This window comes from Cinclus cinclus, chromosome 1 (assembly GCF_963662255.1).
Source record: "Cinclus cinclus chromosome 1, bCinCin1.1, whole genome shotgun sequence".
Taxonomy (NCBI): Eukaryota; Metazoa; Chordata; class Aves; order Passeriformes; family Cinclidae; genus Cinclus; species Cinclus cinclus.
In genome coordinates, this window is record NC_085046.1 from 62813096 (window position 1) to 62829672 (window position 16577).

General features: G+C 36.0%; 1 protein-coding gene across 1 annotated transcript in view; it reads right to left on the reverse strand.

The window, feature by feature from the left end:
* The window catches only part of RANBP9 (RAN binding protein 9), a 37906-nt gene that overhangs the window by 9733 nt on the left and 11596 nt on the right, over window positions 1-16577 (reverse strand). The window contains exons 3-7 of the mRNA XM_062515424.1: window positions 8440-8492; window positions 6527-6694; window positions 3443-3465; window positions 1337-1521; window positions 416-528 (exon numbers count right to left, since the gene is read on the reverse strand). Of these exons, the coding sequence (XP_062371408.1) occupies window positions 416-528; window positions 1337-1521; window positions 3443-3465; window positions 6527-6694; window positions 8440-8492 (542 nt within the window). The remainder of the gene's footprint in view (window positions 1-415; window positions 529-1336; window positions 1522-3442; window positions 3466-6526; window positions 6695-8439; window positions 8493-16577) is intronic.

The window sequence follows — 16577 nt, forward strand, 5'->3', positions numbered from 1 at the left end:
ACTCAAGTTTCATTTAACTTATAAAACATTCTCTAAACTCAATCCCTTTTCACAGTTCAGATAAAAACATAAATGTTTGTCAAGACTAAATTTATATTTCTGTTTGTGACTATTAGCTCTCATAAACACTCAGTGACATTACACACACTTGTTTCAGACATATCACAACTTTCCATTCAAGAGAAAAGACAACAGATAATTTACCACATTCTGCTACATCAAACAAGTTACAATGTATTACTGCCCAGATTTTTCCTACCCAGCTGCTCATACATGTGTAACATTAGATGACAGCAAAGAACTGTGCTATGGAGTAGTGCTGCAAGAAAATTCTACAACACTGCTTAAGAGAAAGCTTTATGTAATATCTGTTTAAGGGAGGAATAAAGGAATGCAACGTGCTTTCCAGCCTTACTTTGTCTGTTCTTAATGGAAGCTAATTCTTCTAGCACAGTCTGGTCTGTGGATCTGGCGAATGCCTCTGCTGTTGCACAGTATCCATGGTGAACTAAGTAAGATGATACCATTCTAAAAATAAACAAAAAAAACCCTCAGAAATACTCAGTAAATACAGGTAAGAAACCAAAAACTCTTGAATGTAAAAATCCTTTGCTAAAATACACTGACTGAATTGAAAAATTCTAATTGAAAGGCAGAGATTTATGTACAAGTCAGGCAAAAGTAATTCAGTTAAGAGTCAGTATATTCTTCAAAACACTGTACAGATATTTTTTAAAAAACCCAATAAATATATAACTTTATTATGATGAATTCAGTAACAATTATTCATCACCTAAAGGTAGGGTCAGTTCAAATACTAACTGCTAATTAAGTTGTTGGGTTTTTTTTTTCCTTATTACACACACTGAAGTGAGATTGCTACACAGTAAGTTTTTGTTTTCACTGAAAAAATAAAAAATACAAAGTCACAATCATCATTTTTCCAAGAAACACTAGTCACACACAATTTAACCTGGCATGCTGAAGGCTGAGAATGCAAAGGGAAATTTCCAGAGCACAGATTAAAACTGCCCATTACAACCACGGCAACTTTCCTACAAACTCGGCAATCGATATTAGATAGGTAAAATTAGAACAGAAGTCTTACACTCATCATTATAAAGTCCAAAATTATTAATGACAGACAACTCTGTCACAAGATCTGTTCACGCTCCCTTTTACACTATTATCAGACCTGGTAACAAAATTACTTGTACTATTTTTTTGATAATATCTATCACTTTTTGCACAAGACAATAGATAGAATGTTTTAAGGATCTCTGAAATCATGCAACTTACAATTTTTTTAAAAAACTGATAATATTACAAGTCTTACTTCTGAATCATTGTTTGCCACTCTCCTTCCCGATCTCCTATTGGAAATCTGTCAATCTGTGCTTGAATTTTGGTTCTCCACTCTCGCATATAGTCTTCAATATCAAATACAAATGGGTGTTGTCCAAAATTAGCATCCACAACCTCTCCTGGTGTTTGAAGCCCTACTGTAGGGTACAAGTTTGGCTGCAAAAAACGTTTTAGTTAGTTTTTGACACTTGTTCTAAAATCCCCACTGTTGTGGGTTTGGTTTTTTTTCACCTCACTGCTTCTAGTAGCGTGATCCAGCAATAAAAGCAGCTTCTGCCAATACAGGAATACAATGACTAACTAATTTTATTCTCATTACTCATAATTTTTTTTTAGTTTGGAAGAAGAAAATCTTACTGACATTCTAGTCAGGAAACACACTTTTTAAACTGTGCTAAATGTTAAAACTTTTGGGTTCAATTTCACAAAATATTAAGTAAAAATTTTTGATCATTTTTACAGACCTTTTTTTTTCTTTCTTTTAAAATCAGAACAGAAATTAAACTTATAAAGTGGGTCATTTTCCTTTTAGGATGAAATACTTAAAACATCACTGAATTTCAGTAGTAAGTACTGACAGGAGAGAAAATTCAATAGCCTCAAAATCCAACTGTAGTGCCTAATAAGAACTGTAACAGTGCACTGAAGTTTTCATGAGTTCCTGGGCTTGTATCTAAGAAAATACTTCATAGCATTTATTCCTGTCTCAGTTTTATTTTCTGCTTAGAGATTACATCTCCATGCAAAATTTAAAAATGCCAAATATGAGAAAGGCTGTTGGGATAAAGGCAATTTTCTTAAATGCAATGTGCATCTCAGCAACGGTGAGGCAATCGTGTGAATGGGGTTTTGTTGCTGGGGTCTTTTGTGTGTGTGGGGGTGGAGGTAGCTTAAAAATTACAATTTTTTTTTAAATATCTACATCATAATTACACTGCAGATAATGGTGGTATGGTATAATGGGATGTTGATCTACAGAACTATTATGCTAAATAAATTAAAGCTATCAGTAAGAAGTTATCAAGATGTAGGTCAGTAGGAACTCTGTAGCCCAGAGAACCCAGTGAAATGAAAAATACTCCAGTTGCTCAAACCACGCCCAAACCAATCTTGCCTCTGTTTTCACAAATACACCATTTGCTTTTTTAAATAAACATGCTCATAATGTTACTTAGCCTAAAATAATCAACAAACCACAAGTCTCAAATGTTTTAACAAGATGGAAACCATTGATTCTAACAAGGGGTTCAGCTTCATACTTCAGATTATAGTATCAGTTTTCCTGAGCTGGCACCATGTGCTAGCAAGGAGTCCTGCTAGCATCCTGAAGATCCAGAACAGTGGCAGTGATTTCCTACACAAAACACTCAACCCTCAAGTGGTAGGACTAAGAGGCTCCTTGGGTTACTGACTTCATTTTTCTTTAATATCTGTCCTTGCCTCTTAAGGCCACACAAAGGGAGTAGCTGGCCAGATGGACATGCATCACACACTGCACCTTAAACAGATTAAATCAGAAATGAAGTGGATGAGAAGAAAACCAAAATAAGTGCACTATCATGTCTTTATCAGTAGTATAGGGAACAGATGCCAGTTTTAAGGAAAGCACAATTTGACTCAAAAGCTACAAGACTTCAGATATGTGCAGCTTTAAAAAAAAAAATTATACATTTGATTCCATGAAGCAAAGATTGTGAAAATCAGGCATCAAGAACAAGTTACAGCGACAATATTTTAAACAGCCATCCACCATGTTGGTGTTTAATATGGCTCTGACTTTGTATGTAAGGTTTGAATGTGCCAAAGTATGTAATAACTATTTGCATGTATTATTATTATTAATTTCCACTGAAAAAAACTGAAAAGGAAAATTTCTTGTAACGATAGGTGTAAAACCAAATCACTTTCTCCTTCAATTAAAAAATCACCACTGAAATCATGATGAGAAATATCTAATATTAAATTGGCTACAAAGATTATCATCATAATTCCAACAAGCATAAGGTAAATGCTAGACTGATCTGAAACATCTGCTCATGACACAAAAGAAAACTGTTTGAAAATGCACTTGTCTTACCGGCAAATCTGTGAAAGCGATGCCTGTAATAAAGAGAAAATGAAGATTAATTTCCACGTGTCTGGATTCTAGCCTCATTTTCTTAAACATATCATTATCTGTTCAGAAATCTCACCCAAACCATCTCAGAGATAAGTTAAGTATGGTGAAATCCAAAATGCTTAGGCACAATTTATGCTTTTCAATAACAAATGACAGCATTTGGCAAAAAATAATCGTCATTCAAAAATAGTTAAATTGTCCTTAATTTTTTCAAAATCGGTCATAAGATTTAGCAAATCATACAGATATGCAGATTAGAAAGTCTGAAAGGTCTAGCTACATACTACATTTAGAGAAGAAAGGTAAGGATATCTGAAAATATTTTTTCACCTGCATGTCATGATGCTGCAACATCAAGATTTAATGGTGTCTTTTCTTGTTTGCTATTATTTTTCTTCATAAATACTCACTCACAATCTTTACACAAGCAGCACATGTCTATAATACTCCAAACCAGTCTGTAAATGTTTCACTCTAATCCATACCCGCATGCTTTGGTTTTCAAACAGAACAGCTTAATATCTTGTTACATAATTGCAAGCATCCATCTACCCATAAAACCAAGGGAGTGATTTTGCTGTCCAGGATTAGAGAAAAATGTGACTGCTATACACTCCAGGAACTTCAGGCAATTTCAGGGGGTGGGAAGCTTTCAGTTAAAAAAAACCCCACCAGTAATCTCCTTCAGACAGCCAAGTAAGAACAGAATTTCATTTAATGCAGCAAGTTTTTTTTTTTAATGTGAAGTCATTCAAATCCATTTATCCCTTCAAACTTCAATTTCTTTTGCACCACCATCTTTTAAAATTTAAGATGAAAACAAAGCTTTTAACCTTTTGTCCTAAATTCCTTCTCTGTTTTGAATCTCTATTCTTCACCAGGATTTCAAACCTCAAGAGTATCTGGATTCCTTACCCACATCTTCTGAGACAGAAGGATGACATACTGAGTCAATGTGTTTCCTTTGTTTCCTCCTATCATATATCACAGCTATCGTTTTATCTACTCCCTGCTCTTACCCTAACATTTTCTAAGCTCTACTACTTTTTCTATTTGGCAGTTTTGACATCCAGCTGGCTCTTTTGCAAAATGGAGGCTGTAGGCATGACCAATAAATGATGACTAAGTGATATGTAGGTGCTGGGGGTCTTGGAGGGGAGAAGGTTGGTTCTGGCTTTTTTTCAACCCAGAATTTCACACTTGCATGAGAATTGCTTAGCCCTTTCTGCAGCATCAAATCCCAGGCTAAGCCAGAGACTTCCTATATTCTATACCACATATGTGGGCCCAGAGAAGAAACATAAACGTCCTCCAAGTCACAAATGTACAGGAATTCTGGACAACTAGCAGCTGCAACAACTCTGTGACACAGACAGACAAAATTTCTAATTTCTTTTTCCACTCAGCACAGAATCAATTTTCTTCTGTCAGAAGCTAAAGTTAGTAATGCCCATGGCAGCAGAAGAGCTGTCAGGTTTCCTTCTGAAATCCATAAAGTGTTTGTCAGACTCAGTCTATGACAAATGACATTTTATTAGCCTCCCCTCACCTATGCCATTCTGGTCTCCTCTAAAAACAGATTCTAATCTTTTGCACTGTTGTTTCACAGTTGGCCTAACCCAGTCTGCTCTAAATTTTCCTCTGTAAAGGAGGGTTCTGCTCTTGCCTTCCTAGCTTGCTCATGTTTTCATGTGACCATAAGAGTAGTGAGAACACTTGTGTCTCTTTAGTTGATGAAATGAACTTCCCTGCAGGCATATGGTGAATGTTTCAAAAAGGGAGTAAAATAAGATGGCTTTTCTCAGCTTTAACCCAATTAAAGATTAGGGCAAACACAAGCCCATTATCTTCCACTTGTACCTATCCTGCAATAGGATGCCAAAAGATACAATTACACAGTGCAAGATACAACTACACAGTGCATGGTTCAAGTGTCCCATTGCCCTAGGTCTCAAGGTATAGACTCATTCAATTTAGAAGGAACATTAAATCATGACAGAATAGAATCACAGAAGTGATTACATGGAATTGACCTCAGAAGACTCGTAAGCCCTGCTGTGAGTAGAGGCAGGAAAACTCCCAAGTCAGATGTGTTTGCTCAAGGCCTGAGCAAACAAACTGTCAATCTAGTTCAGGGAGGCTAGAAAAGAATTCAAACCACATCCTTTCCCCTTTTTCCAAACCTACTTTGTGTTTGCCAATGTAAGAAAATAGAACAGCAACTTCAAGAACACCTATCTCAATAATCTCTTACTTCATTTCATGCTACCCTCTCCTTTCCTTATCACATTTCTACCCATCAAAGAAAATTAATTCTTCTTTGAGCTTTATCCCTGCTCCCCTCAGCACAATTTCAAGATCTCTTCCCAAGCCCCCACTTCTTCCTTAAGGCAGATGCAATTTTTTTCTTCTTTCTTTACACTCGTTATCTTTGCTCATTAATTTACATTAAGTAACTGAAATATATATTCCATAAGACTTTTTAACTCCACCCACTCCTGACATCTTCAAATTCAAAAACTGTGTTGCAGTGTTGCATAATACTACAATTTACTGTATGAGTTTAATGGACTTAATTTTAGCTCAACTTTTATAACTTATGGCTTCAGCCCAACACTGAATGACTCAAGACTGGGAATCCAAAAGACACTGCTCTCCAACACACATTCAAAATTAACATGCAACCAATGTAAGGCTTTAGTGAAGGCTGGGTGTGTCCCCTACAGCAGCAAGGAATTTTAGCTATATCCATTCTCCTTATCTTCAGTTCTTATTGTCGATTGCTTTATGACCATCAAGCACTATTTGTGGATGCAGTAATGGAGCTCATTAACGCAGATCCTGTGGAATGAGATGCTATAAGATGAATCCTCCCAAATTCACAAGGAATGTTAGTGTGCAAATGGCACAGAAGAAACTTCATGGACTATCAAACTATCAAAAGAACTATTCAAACTCTTTTCTCCTGATGTGGAGATGGTTTCCTACTCACACCAGACTTAAAGACATGACGCTGTCATGAAAGGCAGCATTTCTCCATACCCAGGCTGTGTCCATTCTTGGTGTAGAAGCAGGTGTTATTGATAAGGTTGACACAACAACCAATGACATCGCCCGTAGTAAACGTTGGGCCGTAAGGTTGGCCTGTTCCAGAGGAACAAAATGAATGTCCATCATCTCCATGGTAACCATATGAATGTTTATCCCAACCTAGAGAACAAAGGCATTCCCAAGTCATTAATTTCCTTTATTATTAAATAAATTAAAAAGACTGTACTACGGTGGTATATTCTAGCCAGGTTAATACAGTTAATTACTATGCTCAGCTTTCTGCTTTCTAATATTTCTTATTTAGGAAAGCCACTGTATAATCTTTAAAATGACAACTTCTTTTACCAAAACAGCTGAATAAGTAATTGGATTTGTAATATATAACAGGCAATGCGTATTCAGATAATACATTTTTCTCTTTATGCAAACATACACTATTACCAACACCAAAAATACCATCAGCTACAATGCTGAAATTCAAAAAGTTATATACAGATCTGACATGTCCCAGTAAAGCAGTGAAGATTCTCCTGTTCTCCCTTTCTCTTTGTGAAACTATTGCTACCATATGTCATGATCAGATTCTTCCTGGCTAAAAACCAAACGGGAATCTCTGGGGAAACATATTTCTAGTCCTGGTTATTCTCAATGACTACTGAGCAGCAAACAGCCTCTGTATAATAACAGATTTTCCAGCCTAAAGTGTAAATAGCTATGCTGCCCCTGAAAATAAAAATAAATTTTAAATAAAAGAAAAAGAAATTAGCAATACAGGTGAAAATCACAACCAAGAGCAAATCATTATGCATGCAAATATGGTGCTGATTTTGCAGGTGAAGAAGCTGTAGAATCTTTAAGAAGCTTCATACTATTACATTGAATGAAATGAAATTCACAGCAAGCAATTTTGGTCTGTGCTCTTTTATGAAAACCTATCTACACTCTCTGCAAATCAATACTGAACCTCTTCTTTCAAGCTGCTCCCTAGCAGATTAATTTGGAAGTACCTTCCACACTTAGACCCTTAATCTTTATCATCAGTAGCTTCAGCTGGTACCATATTAAGCACCTCTCAGTATATTAAAGACAACCCCAAATTATTGCAGTTACTGATTAGTAGTATCTTTGGTAATTATAGCATCCTAAATCATATTCAAACTTAATGCCACCCACTAATAATTCATCAGCCTTAGGTGGGCTCACAGTGTAACGGGGACTTGCAGTCATCATATGAATCTCTACTAGAGCATTTGGGTAAGAAAGAAAAGCAGATGCTCAAAGGTCAATTCAACATGGTTTTATATTTTGATGATTTCAAGGATGTCAGTTGGCTCGTTCTGGGTGGATATTTTTTACACATTTAAAGATCTGTTAAAACCCCAGTCTTTTATGTATACACACACAAAACTTTCTTAAGTACTACTCAGAGATACTACAAACAGTTGTTAACAAGTGTCCCTGACCATGCAGGTCAATGGACTAGTCAAAATTTAAAACTAGGCTACAAACTCTTACTATGAAGGCTGGAAAGGTAAAGGTACAGAAAGTGACAGAAGAAGAGTTCCCTCCATGTTTGACAGAAAGTTTTTACCATAGTAGCTCATCTTTATTGCTAGAAATCCAGCATACAGAGTATGGAAATCTATAAGCTTCATTTTTATCAGGACACGTTATGAAAATTTTAAAATGCATTTGTTTGCTAAAAACTATTTGCATAACGTTATAAATAACAGTAAGAGCTGGCAGAAGTAGTACAGGTACAAATGTATAGTAAAAGTTGAACTTTTCAGCAAGCATTACATAACTCCAGTAACAGATACAACCCAGAGGTGTCATGGTACACTCTATTGCTTACCAAAGGTCAAGCATATTTTTTTTAAAAAATATAAGTAACTGAAACATACCTGGTAGTCTGTTCATGTTCACACCCTGTGCCGAAAGCCCAATTCCCATGTAACTAAAAATGAAAGAACAAAAGAAATGCATCTGTCTCTCACAAAAATACACATATATGTGGAACATTGCCAAGAAACACTATGCTGACTAATCATCTAGCAATTAAGCTACTGAGAGGTCATTTAATAGTGGCATAAGAACTAAGGATTCCAAGCATATATGGTTTAATATGGGCAAATCCTGTCTCCACAGGAGGCAAGGACAATTTTATTGTCTTTTTGGCATCCTGGTTGTTGATGGAGAATAATGGTATTAGCTGAAATGTTTAAAGCATGAACAAAGGAGCCAAAGGACACTGCTTATTTTGGAAGTAGGGGTACATCCATACACATACCAATTTCATCATCTTCAGCATACTTAATGACGTTTTGCAGACAAACTAGAATAAAAAAAATTATAAAATACACACAACACTGCATTACTTTAGCAGCAAAAGACATCCTTGCACAACACTTATGAAAAGATCACACTGAAACATTAAAGGCCTGGATTGTAGAGCAGAATGTTAACTTGAGAAATTTACCAGCAATGGCACTTAGCTGTTTGCAATCTGATGGCAAACTAAAGAGGGGAAAATATTTGTACTATACTAACCAGAAATCTGAAATAAAGTCCAAAAGGCAGCTTTACAAAAAGGTGGTTTTAATAAAGTCAGCGTCCAGTACAACTGTTAACAATAGCAAATACTGGAAAGCAGAAACATAACACTATTAGAAGTTAGCAGAATCAATTTTGCTTGTTTCTTAAGCAACACTAATGCCATTACCAAGACAACAGGAATATAAAAAGAGAAACTGCAAAATAAAAAGTTAGGCTTTCACCATTGTCCCTTGCCCAAAATAAAATAACCTCTGTCCAGCAACTAAAGTAAGCATCCAAAAATCACCTAAACCTACATTTCCTAGTTATCAAATCATTTTGACACTAGTTCACATCAGTTAAGAATAATTTGCTATGAAATAATAAGCTGTATGAAACCAATATATTCACTTGCAGCAATCTGAAAACAGCTTAAGTCAACAAACATGACCTTTGCATTCCCATCTCATAAAATGAAAATTTTAAACAGCTATTGCACTTGGAAGTGCAGGTTGATCTGCTATTTAAAATGCTTTTGACACAGAATGAAACTGAGCAGGACATCTCAGAAGTGATATGCTTAACTGTGTACAGGGGTTTCTGCTTTTTCTATGCATCGCTTCCAACAGTTATCTTACCTGATACTTCCTAAGCTCTCCTCTGACAATTTCTAATGTATACCATCTTCCTCTCCCTCAGACATACCAGCATAAAACGGAACCTCAGAACCATATACGGCAGATATTACATTTAAAAATACTGAAGAGCTGAAGCAAAGGGCAACAAACAAAAGGATTAGTCTTTGCTGCACTGCTGAATACATTACTGAGGCACCACTGCAGCAGCAGATTGAACAAAACAATTATAAACCAAAGCAACAAGTGGAAACCCCTTGATTTTGTCTTAAATAATAAAGGCAGAGTTGTTATTAGCATAGTCTGGGGTCTAACACAGGGAGGATACTCATGTCAAGACTGAAAATCTATTAAAGAAAGGATGTTTACTTTTAAAAACAAGTTTAGATAACTTGAACTCCACTGACTGCCAAAAGCCTTTGAATGTGAGTCATATTAAAAATGCAATCAAGGCTTTGTTTCAGTATTTTTATAGTAACAAGACTAAGGTTACACAAAAATGTAAAATATTATATAGATTATCATTGCCTAGGCAACATTTTGATATCACCTGTTTTCTTCCTCAGATATCCTAACTTCCAAACCTCCTCAGTAACAGCTGTAAACACAGACACACTATATTTAATACAGCTGGGAACAAGGAATCTTTACTCATTGGTAGTGACTGGAAAGCACTAGGCACTAACAGCCATCCCAGGAAGAAGATGGATGTTCAACAAAATGTGTTTTTCCCTGGGATTCACTTACAACTACTTGAAATGTTAACACCATTTCGTGAAGGAGACTTGCTATTAATAGAAATCAAAATTAGATAAAAACATTCCAAATAAAGAAAACATTTATTATAGACATCTTTCACAAGGCAAAAGGAATGTCTACAACTTATGACTTGAAGTGAGCAAAATTAAAGGCTCATCAATTAAACTGATTTATTATTTTTTACAGTTGATAGACAGGTAATCTTGTGTTCAACTGGATTAGTACACTATAAATTAAGGAGGAAAATAGTACCATGACAAACGGGCTTTAAATGCTCTAAAATTTATTAATAGCAGTTGCATTTATGCCAAACCACTACATGTAACTTTATTACCTTTTCCTCACACCTGCAACCTTCACAGACTGGAATTGACTTTTTTGTTTGTTTTTTTAAGACACTTAATCCTTGTTTAGGTCAAGAATCAGGGTCTGCAAAAAGACTTGTTTCAGTGGGATGAAGCACATAAATTGTCATCCTGTTTGCTGCTTCAAGTTCACATTTCATGCACATCAAGACTCAGAGAAGAAAAGTGGCAGAGCTACATATTTAAGCTTTCCTCCCTTAGTCTATGACAAAAATGATGGGAAGCACAACAAGCAGTGCAGGTGCAATGCAGAATGTTCTAAGACAACTCATGACACACTTCTTGTGTCCTGTCACATTAGTAGGCTTGGTCTAGGAGACCAAAGTGGACCTGTTCTCCCTGTCTTTAGCTATGTCAGGCCGTAAGAGCTGTCCATGGGAAGCAGAGGTGTCAGCACCAGGGAGCTGCACCCTCAGTCCCTCCTGCAGCACCTTCCAGAACTGGACCTGACACAGCATGGCTTCAGAGACCGTGAACAATGAGAAGGTGAAGAGACCCTCACCTTCAGAGAGGGTGAACAATGGTGTGGTTCTGATGCTGCTTCCCTCAGTACCTGAGGACTGTCCCTCCACCTTAGCTCCCCCTACCCAGACACAACCTGGCTGCTGCAGTGGGAGGATCATTCAACCAGGCAAATGACACAAGGTGGCCTGGTGCCTGTTTTATTAAGCAGCTCCTCTTTCTGAGCAATTACAGTCCCACTGGCTGCTACTCATCACCTCATTAACATGCTTAACTCCTACAGAAGCTCATAAAATAACAAACAAACACTTATGGAAGACATGAAATCGACCCATGAGAGACTGAAATAAGAGACTATAGCTGGAAAATAATTTAAAGTGCAGCCAAATTAGTATTAAGAATCAAGAAAGTAAGTGTATTTTAAAAAGTCTTGGTTTTTCACTTCAAATTGTATTTATTCTCGTTCCAGTCCAGTTCAATTAAGATGTAGGTTTACATTTCACAAGTCATATAGAAACTTCAGGAACACCACAAAACTACGCAATTGAAAATTTGCTGAAGATTCATTTTTTTTTACCACAAAACAAAAGAGAAAATGTAAAAAAAAAAAAAACTACTATGATACCTACCTTTTTCCTGTAACACATACTAAAAAGCCTAGGCTTCTCTGCAGAGGAATGTTTAAGAAGCAGAAAGCTCACAATAACTATTTTCTCCTCAAGTATCTTCCTAGTCAAAGAACTAAACTGACATTTTTGCTGTAGCCTATAGTTTCTACTTGTGAATAGACTAATTGTGAGAAATAAGTACAGCCAGAGCCAAATAGAAGGAAAAAAACAGCAGTAAGAGATGGCACAGAACTGCAGATGCTACAAGATTGAGAAATGTTAAAAACCCAGAAAGCAACACAATTTTGATTTTTATTTGTAACTGTTCCATTCTATCTTGTAGCTCCTATGTTGAAGGTATATAGAAGATCTTTCAATATGCAAAAATACGCAAAATCAGAACTCAGGTTCATTATATGCTATCCTGCTCACTCCCTAAAGAGGAATCTCAAAACCTATACCAAACCACAGATGCCTCAGAAAGGCTGAAGATAAATTCAAGTACTAAATAATCACTTCTCTAGCAAAAAAAAAAAAAAAAAAAAAACAAAAAAAAAAAAACAAAAACCTACCAAAAATTCCATATAGTATTTATAAAGACAACTAAAACATTTTAGCAGATATTTACATACTAGTATGTAATAGCCTCCCTACTACAGAAATTTCACCGGCTACAAGCAAAGAGTCAAATTCCTTCTGGCTTCCATTGTGCCTACATATGCTACATGTGCCTACATATGAAGACATTAATGAAGACATTTTAACCTGGAGAACTGCTAATGTGCTTCACAAACCAACTCTTTTGGTGTAGCAGAAAGCAAGGAATCAACGTGGTATCTTATTCCCTACATACTATACATTTAAAGGAAGCAACGTGAACCACAGAGTGTTAAAAGCTAATATCTGTAGAGAACCTAAGACAAAGCACCCACAAATGTTTACAGCCATAAATATGGCAACTGAAAACACTAATGTTTTGAATGCATTGATTATTAAGAAAAGTAGAAGTAACACTGGAAAAAATGTAAGCTATATAACAGACATAGTTTGTTTTATCATTATGTTTGTATCTTGGGAAGAGGACAAAGAAAAAACTGCATCATCTGTAGGAATTTAAAGACTCAAAGAACTTCTATAGGGCCCTCCCAACTCACTTGGAAAGACATAAAAAGTTTGAATAAAATTCTCCTATAGTTTTCTACACTGCCTTTGCTGACACTATGAGGCCAGAAATAAGGCACATTAAAAAGGTACCTACATTTATCTTTAATATAGTTACTCCGCATTAAAATTTTGTAGAAATGTGCCAACCCAAGATCCTTATTGTCTGCACAGTCACAATAAGAAATGAGATGATAATCTATTTAAATGTTTCAAAATATGCCATAGACAGTTTGAGTATTTCATTTAAAATTGAAAACAAGTTTAATTTTATGGAGTGTTTCCAAGGAAACAGTATTTTGAACATGATAAACCCAGGTTTCAGATTAATGCATTTCTGCACAGAGAAGAAAAACCAAAAATAAATCAGGAAGTCATTTTGCATAGCGCTCGAAACTGTTACTCCTGTTAACATTTTGCTTGTGATTGCTCTAATGTTTCCAGAAGGAGTCTCATTTACTGACATGCCTCCCACTTTGAGGTTTCACTATTTCATCTTGCGACACCTGTCCCCAAGCACTAGAGCCTTTTTGGGGACCATACTGTCAAAAAAGAATAGTTGCAGAGAGAATAATATAATGTAAGTGTAGGCTACAGTAAAGTTATCGTCTATACACTATATATTAATGAACTTCAGAAAAAAGTAGTAAAAGATTTTTCAAGAAGCTAAGACCAAGAAATTGAATATATATCCTTGACTCTCTTTTTAAATTACAATTTTTAATTTCTAGGATACACCAACAAAGAAAGAAAACTTTTGTCACAGTTCCAGTATTTCCAACCAGTTAAATACAAGCCTCAAACAATCTTATTACACATTTAGTTAATGTTCATTTCTGTCAATGCCTGGTCTCATACACTCAGGTAAAAATTAATTACTGCTACAGTTTAAGGAAAGATACACTTGCTGATTCATGACCCAATCTCTTCTTGCAGCTGCTACAATTCAAATGAAGACACTAATGAAAGAAGGATACTTCAGACCTTATCAGATTCTACTCTATACACAAGTACTCTGCTAATAATGCTGCAAGGCCTACTTATACCTAAATAGAGACTGAGTGAAGTTTTGCATCTTGCTTTAACAAATGCCTGTTCTTGCAACAAATTGCTGCTGAAGACACATTAAAACTATAAAAATACGTCCTAGGACTGCATAAAATTTTCAGAATACATTAGTAGTGTACACAACAAATACAAACCAACCAGCAACTGACAATGTTATATACTTTGTTTATTGGTTTATGTCTCTGTTGAACAAGAAAAGGTATACTGCATGCTAAAGGAAAAGCAAACTTACTGCAACACAAACAACTTCTAATAAAAAAAGTACAGTTTGTGTTTGAAGAGCTACACATACATTCTCTAGAAGACAACAAAGCATTTGTATTTCACTAACATGACTCAAACACTCTAAAACAGTTCAGTTTCCACCACAGGCATAAGTGTCATGAAAACTCAAACTTAATTCTCATGATATTTTTGTTTTGGATAGTTTTTCCTTTTTTGCTTCACCACCTACTTCATCACATACACAACACATACTACACAAGATACTGCCAAAACAACAGATGACTGATTGTATATCCAGTGTTAAAAACCAGCCATAGTGCAACAAGTGCATAAAGCCTTATTAACACTGCTTCACCAAAAACATACTCATTACTTGCATGAATTGCTGCACTAACACTTTATTTTAGTGCACTTTAGCAGAACTTAACACGTGTGCTATAAAGCTTGGACATGAAGATCTGCATCAGCATCACCACCCCACAGACTAAACAACCCTGCTCACAAAAGTGTAAGCTCAGTGCTACCTGCTAAAGGAATACAACCTTTCTAAATTTAGTTTTCACTGATTCTTCTGAATAGCTTACCACTCCCATTCCTTGTTTTCATTCTTCTTTAAAAAAAAAAAAAAACAAAAAAAACCAAAACAAAACAAAAAAAAAACCTGAAGTTTTCCAGGCCAGGTTGGATGGAGTACTGAGCTGCCTGGCCTAGTAGAAGGTGTCCCTGGCCCTTGGTGGTGGGGTTGGAACTTGATGATCTTTAAGGTCCCTTCCAACCCAAACCATTCTGTGTTTCTGTGATTTTGCATTTTAAGCATACACCTTCCTCAGCTGCTCTAAAAGCACTGAAGACTGTCTAGAAGTAGATGACATTACTACCATTTTCCCATTTTCTTCCCAGAAGTTCATTTTCCCTGGGAAAGAAACTGGTCTCTCCTGGTGAAAGATTAAAAAAACCAAAGGCTGTATCTAAACTAAAATTAATGGGTATAAGCTAGTACTGTAACCAAAAGTAGCATTCCAGTCCCTTTGTTCCAAATTCTGCTTTCTGCTCCTAATTTCACCCTCTTTTGATGTCATAACTACTCATAAAATGATACAAACAGCCATACTGAGGAACAAAACTGAATGAAAGTGAACTCACTCTGGAGGTCAACTTTTGGAAAATCAGTTATCCAATCAGGTTTACCAAGAAGCTGACACAAAGTCACAAACCAGGAAAAGGGACATGAACTCAATGAGTGTTCAGAGACTGCTTCTCCTCAAGGCCAATTTTTAAATTTATTTTTAAGTTAACTGGACATTTCAAGAGATGCAGACATAACTTACTGTTAGTTAATAGTCCCCTTCCTATCGTGCTTTCCAATCATCACCTTGGTACTGTTCCCCATACACCCATTACCCTTCTACCATTACTGTCTCCAATCGCTCACATAACCATCCACAATGTTCCACATGAGCCAAACAAAGCAAAGCAAAAGAGAGTATAAAAGGAGAATATATATAGAGGCCCTTAGGCTACAAAAGACAACATGAAACCAAGAAAGAAAACTGAAGAAATAAAGAACAACAGGAAATATATACAAAGCAATATGACAGTTGGTTAGAACTTTAAGCAAAAATATCTAGGATATTATTTCACTTATCTGTACTGTAGCAGCACATTAGGACTTGTGTCAAACACTCTACAAATACCAAGATAGATTTTGTTATAATGATATTTCAACCTTACTACTTTTACTGAACTTAATTCTCACTTCCCTTTTTCCCATCCAGTAGCATCAGTTACTGTCCCTATCACACCACATGGAGGTATCAAAAAGCAACTTTGCTGATCATCTGATCTGCCACACCAATTTCCATATCCAGTTCTTCCTTCCTAGTAAACCTTTTTTTTCAACACTTTCTTCAGTGTGTTCATAATGCTCTCCAAGTTGGTCACAAACTTCTGCAAAATTAGCATATGACACACCTTCAAATTTCTGTTCAAGCCAGTTACCCACCTAGAGATGTTAAAGAATTTAATTACCTAGGTCATTAGAGTGACAAAACCAATGCTGTGCTCAAACACAGCCCCAAGAAGCTATACTATATCCACACCCTAAACAGAAAAGAGCTGCACTTCTTCAGAGAAGAGTAATTTTTGCCCTGCTACTTTCAGATACACAAGATCAGATTCCAGGAGCATCACTTTCAAGTGCTACAGTAGCATGAAAAATGGATCT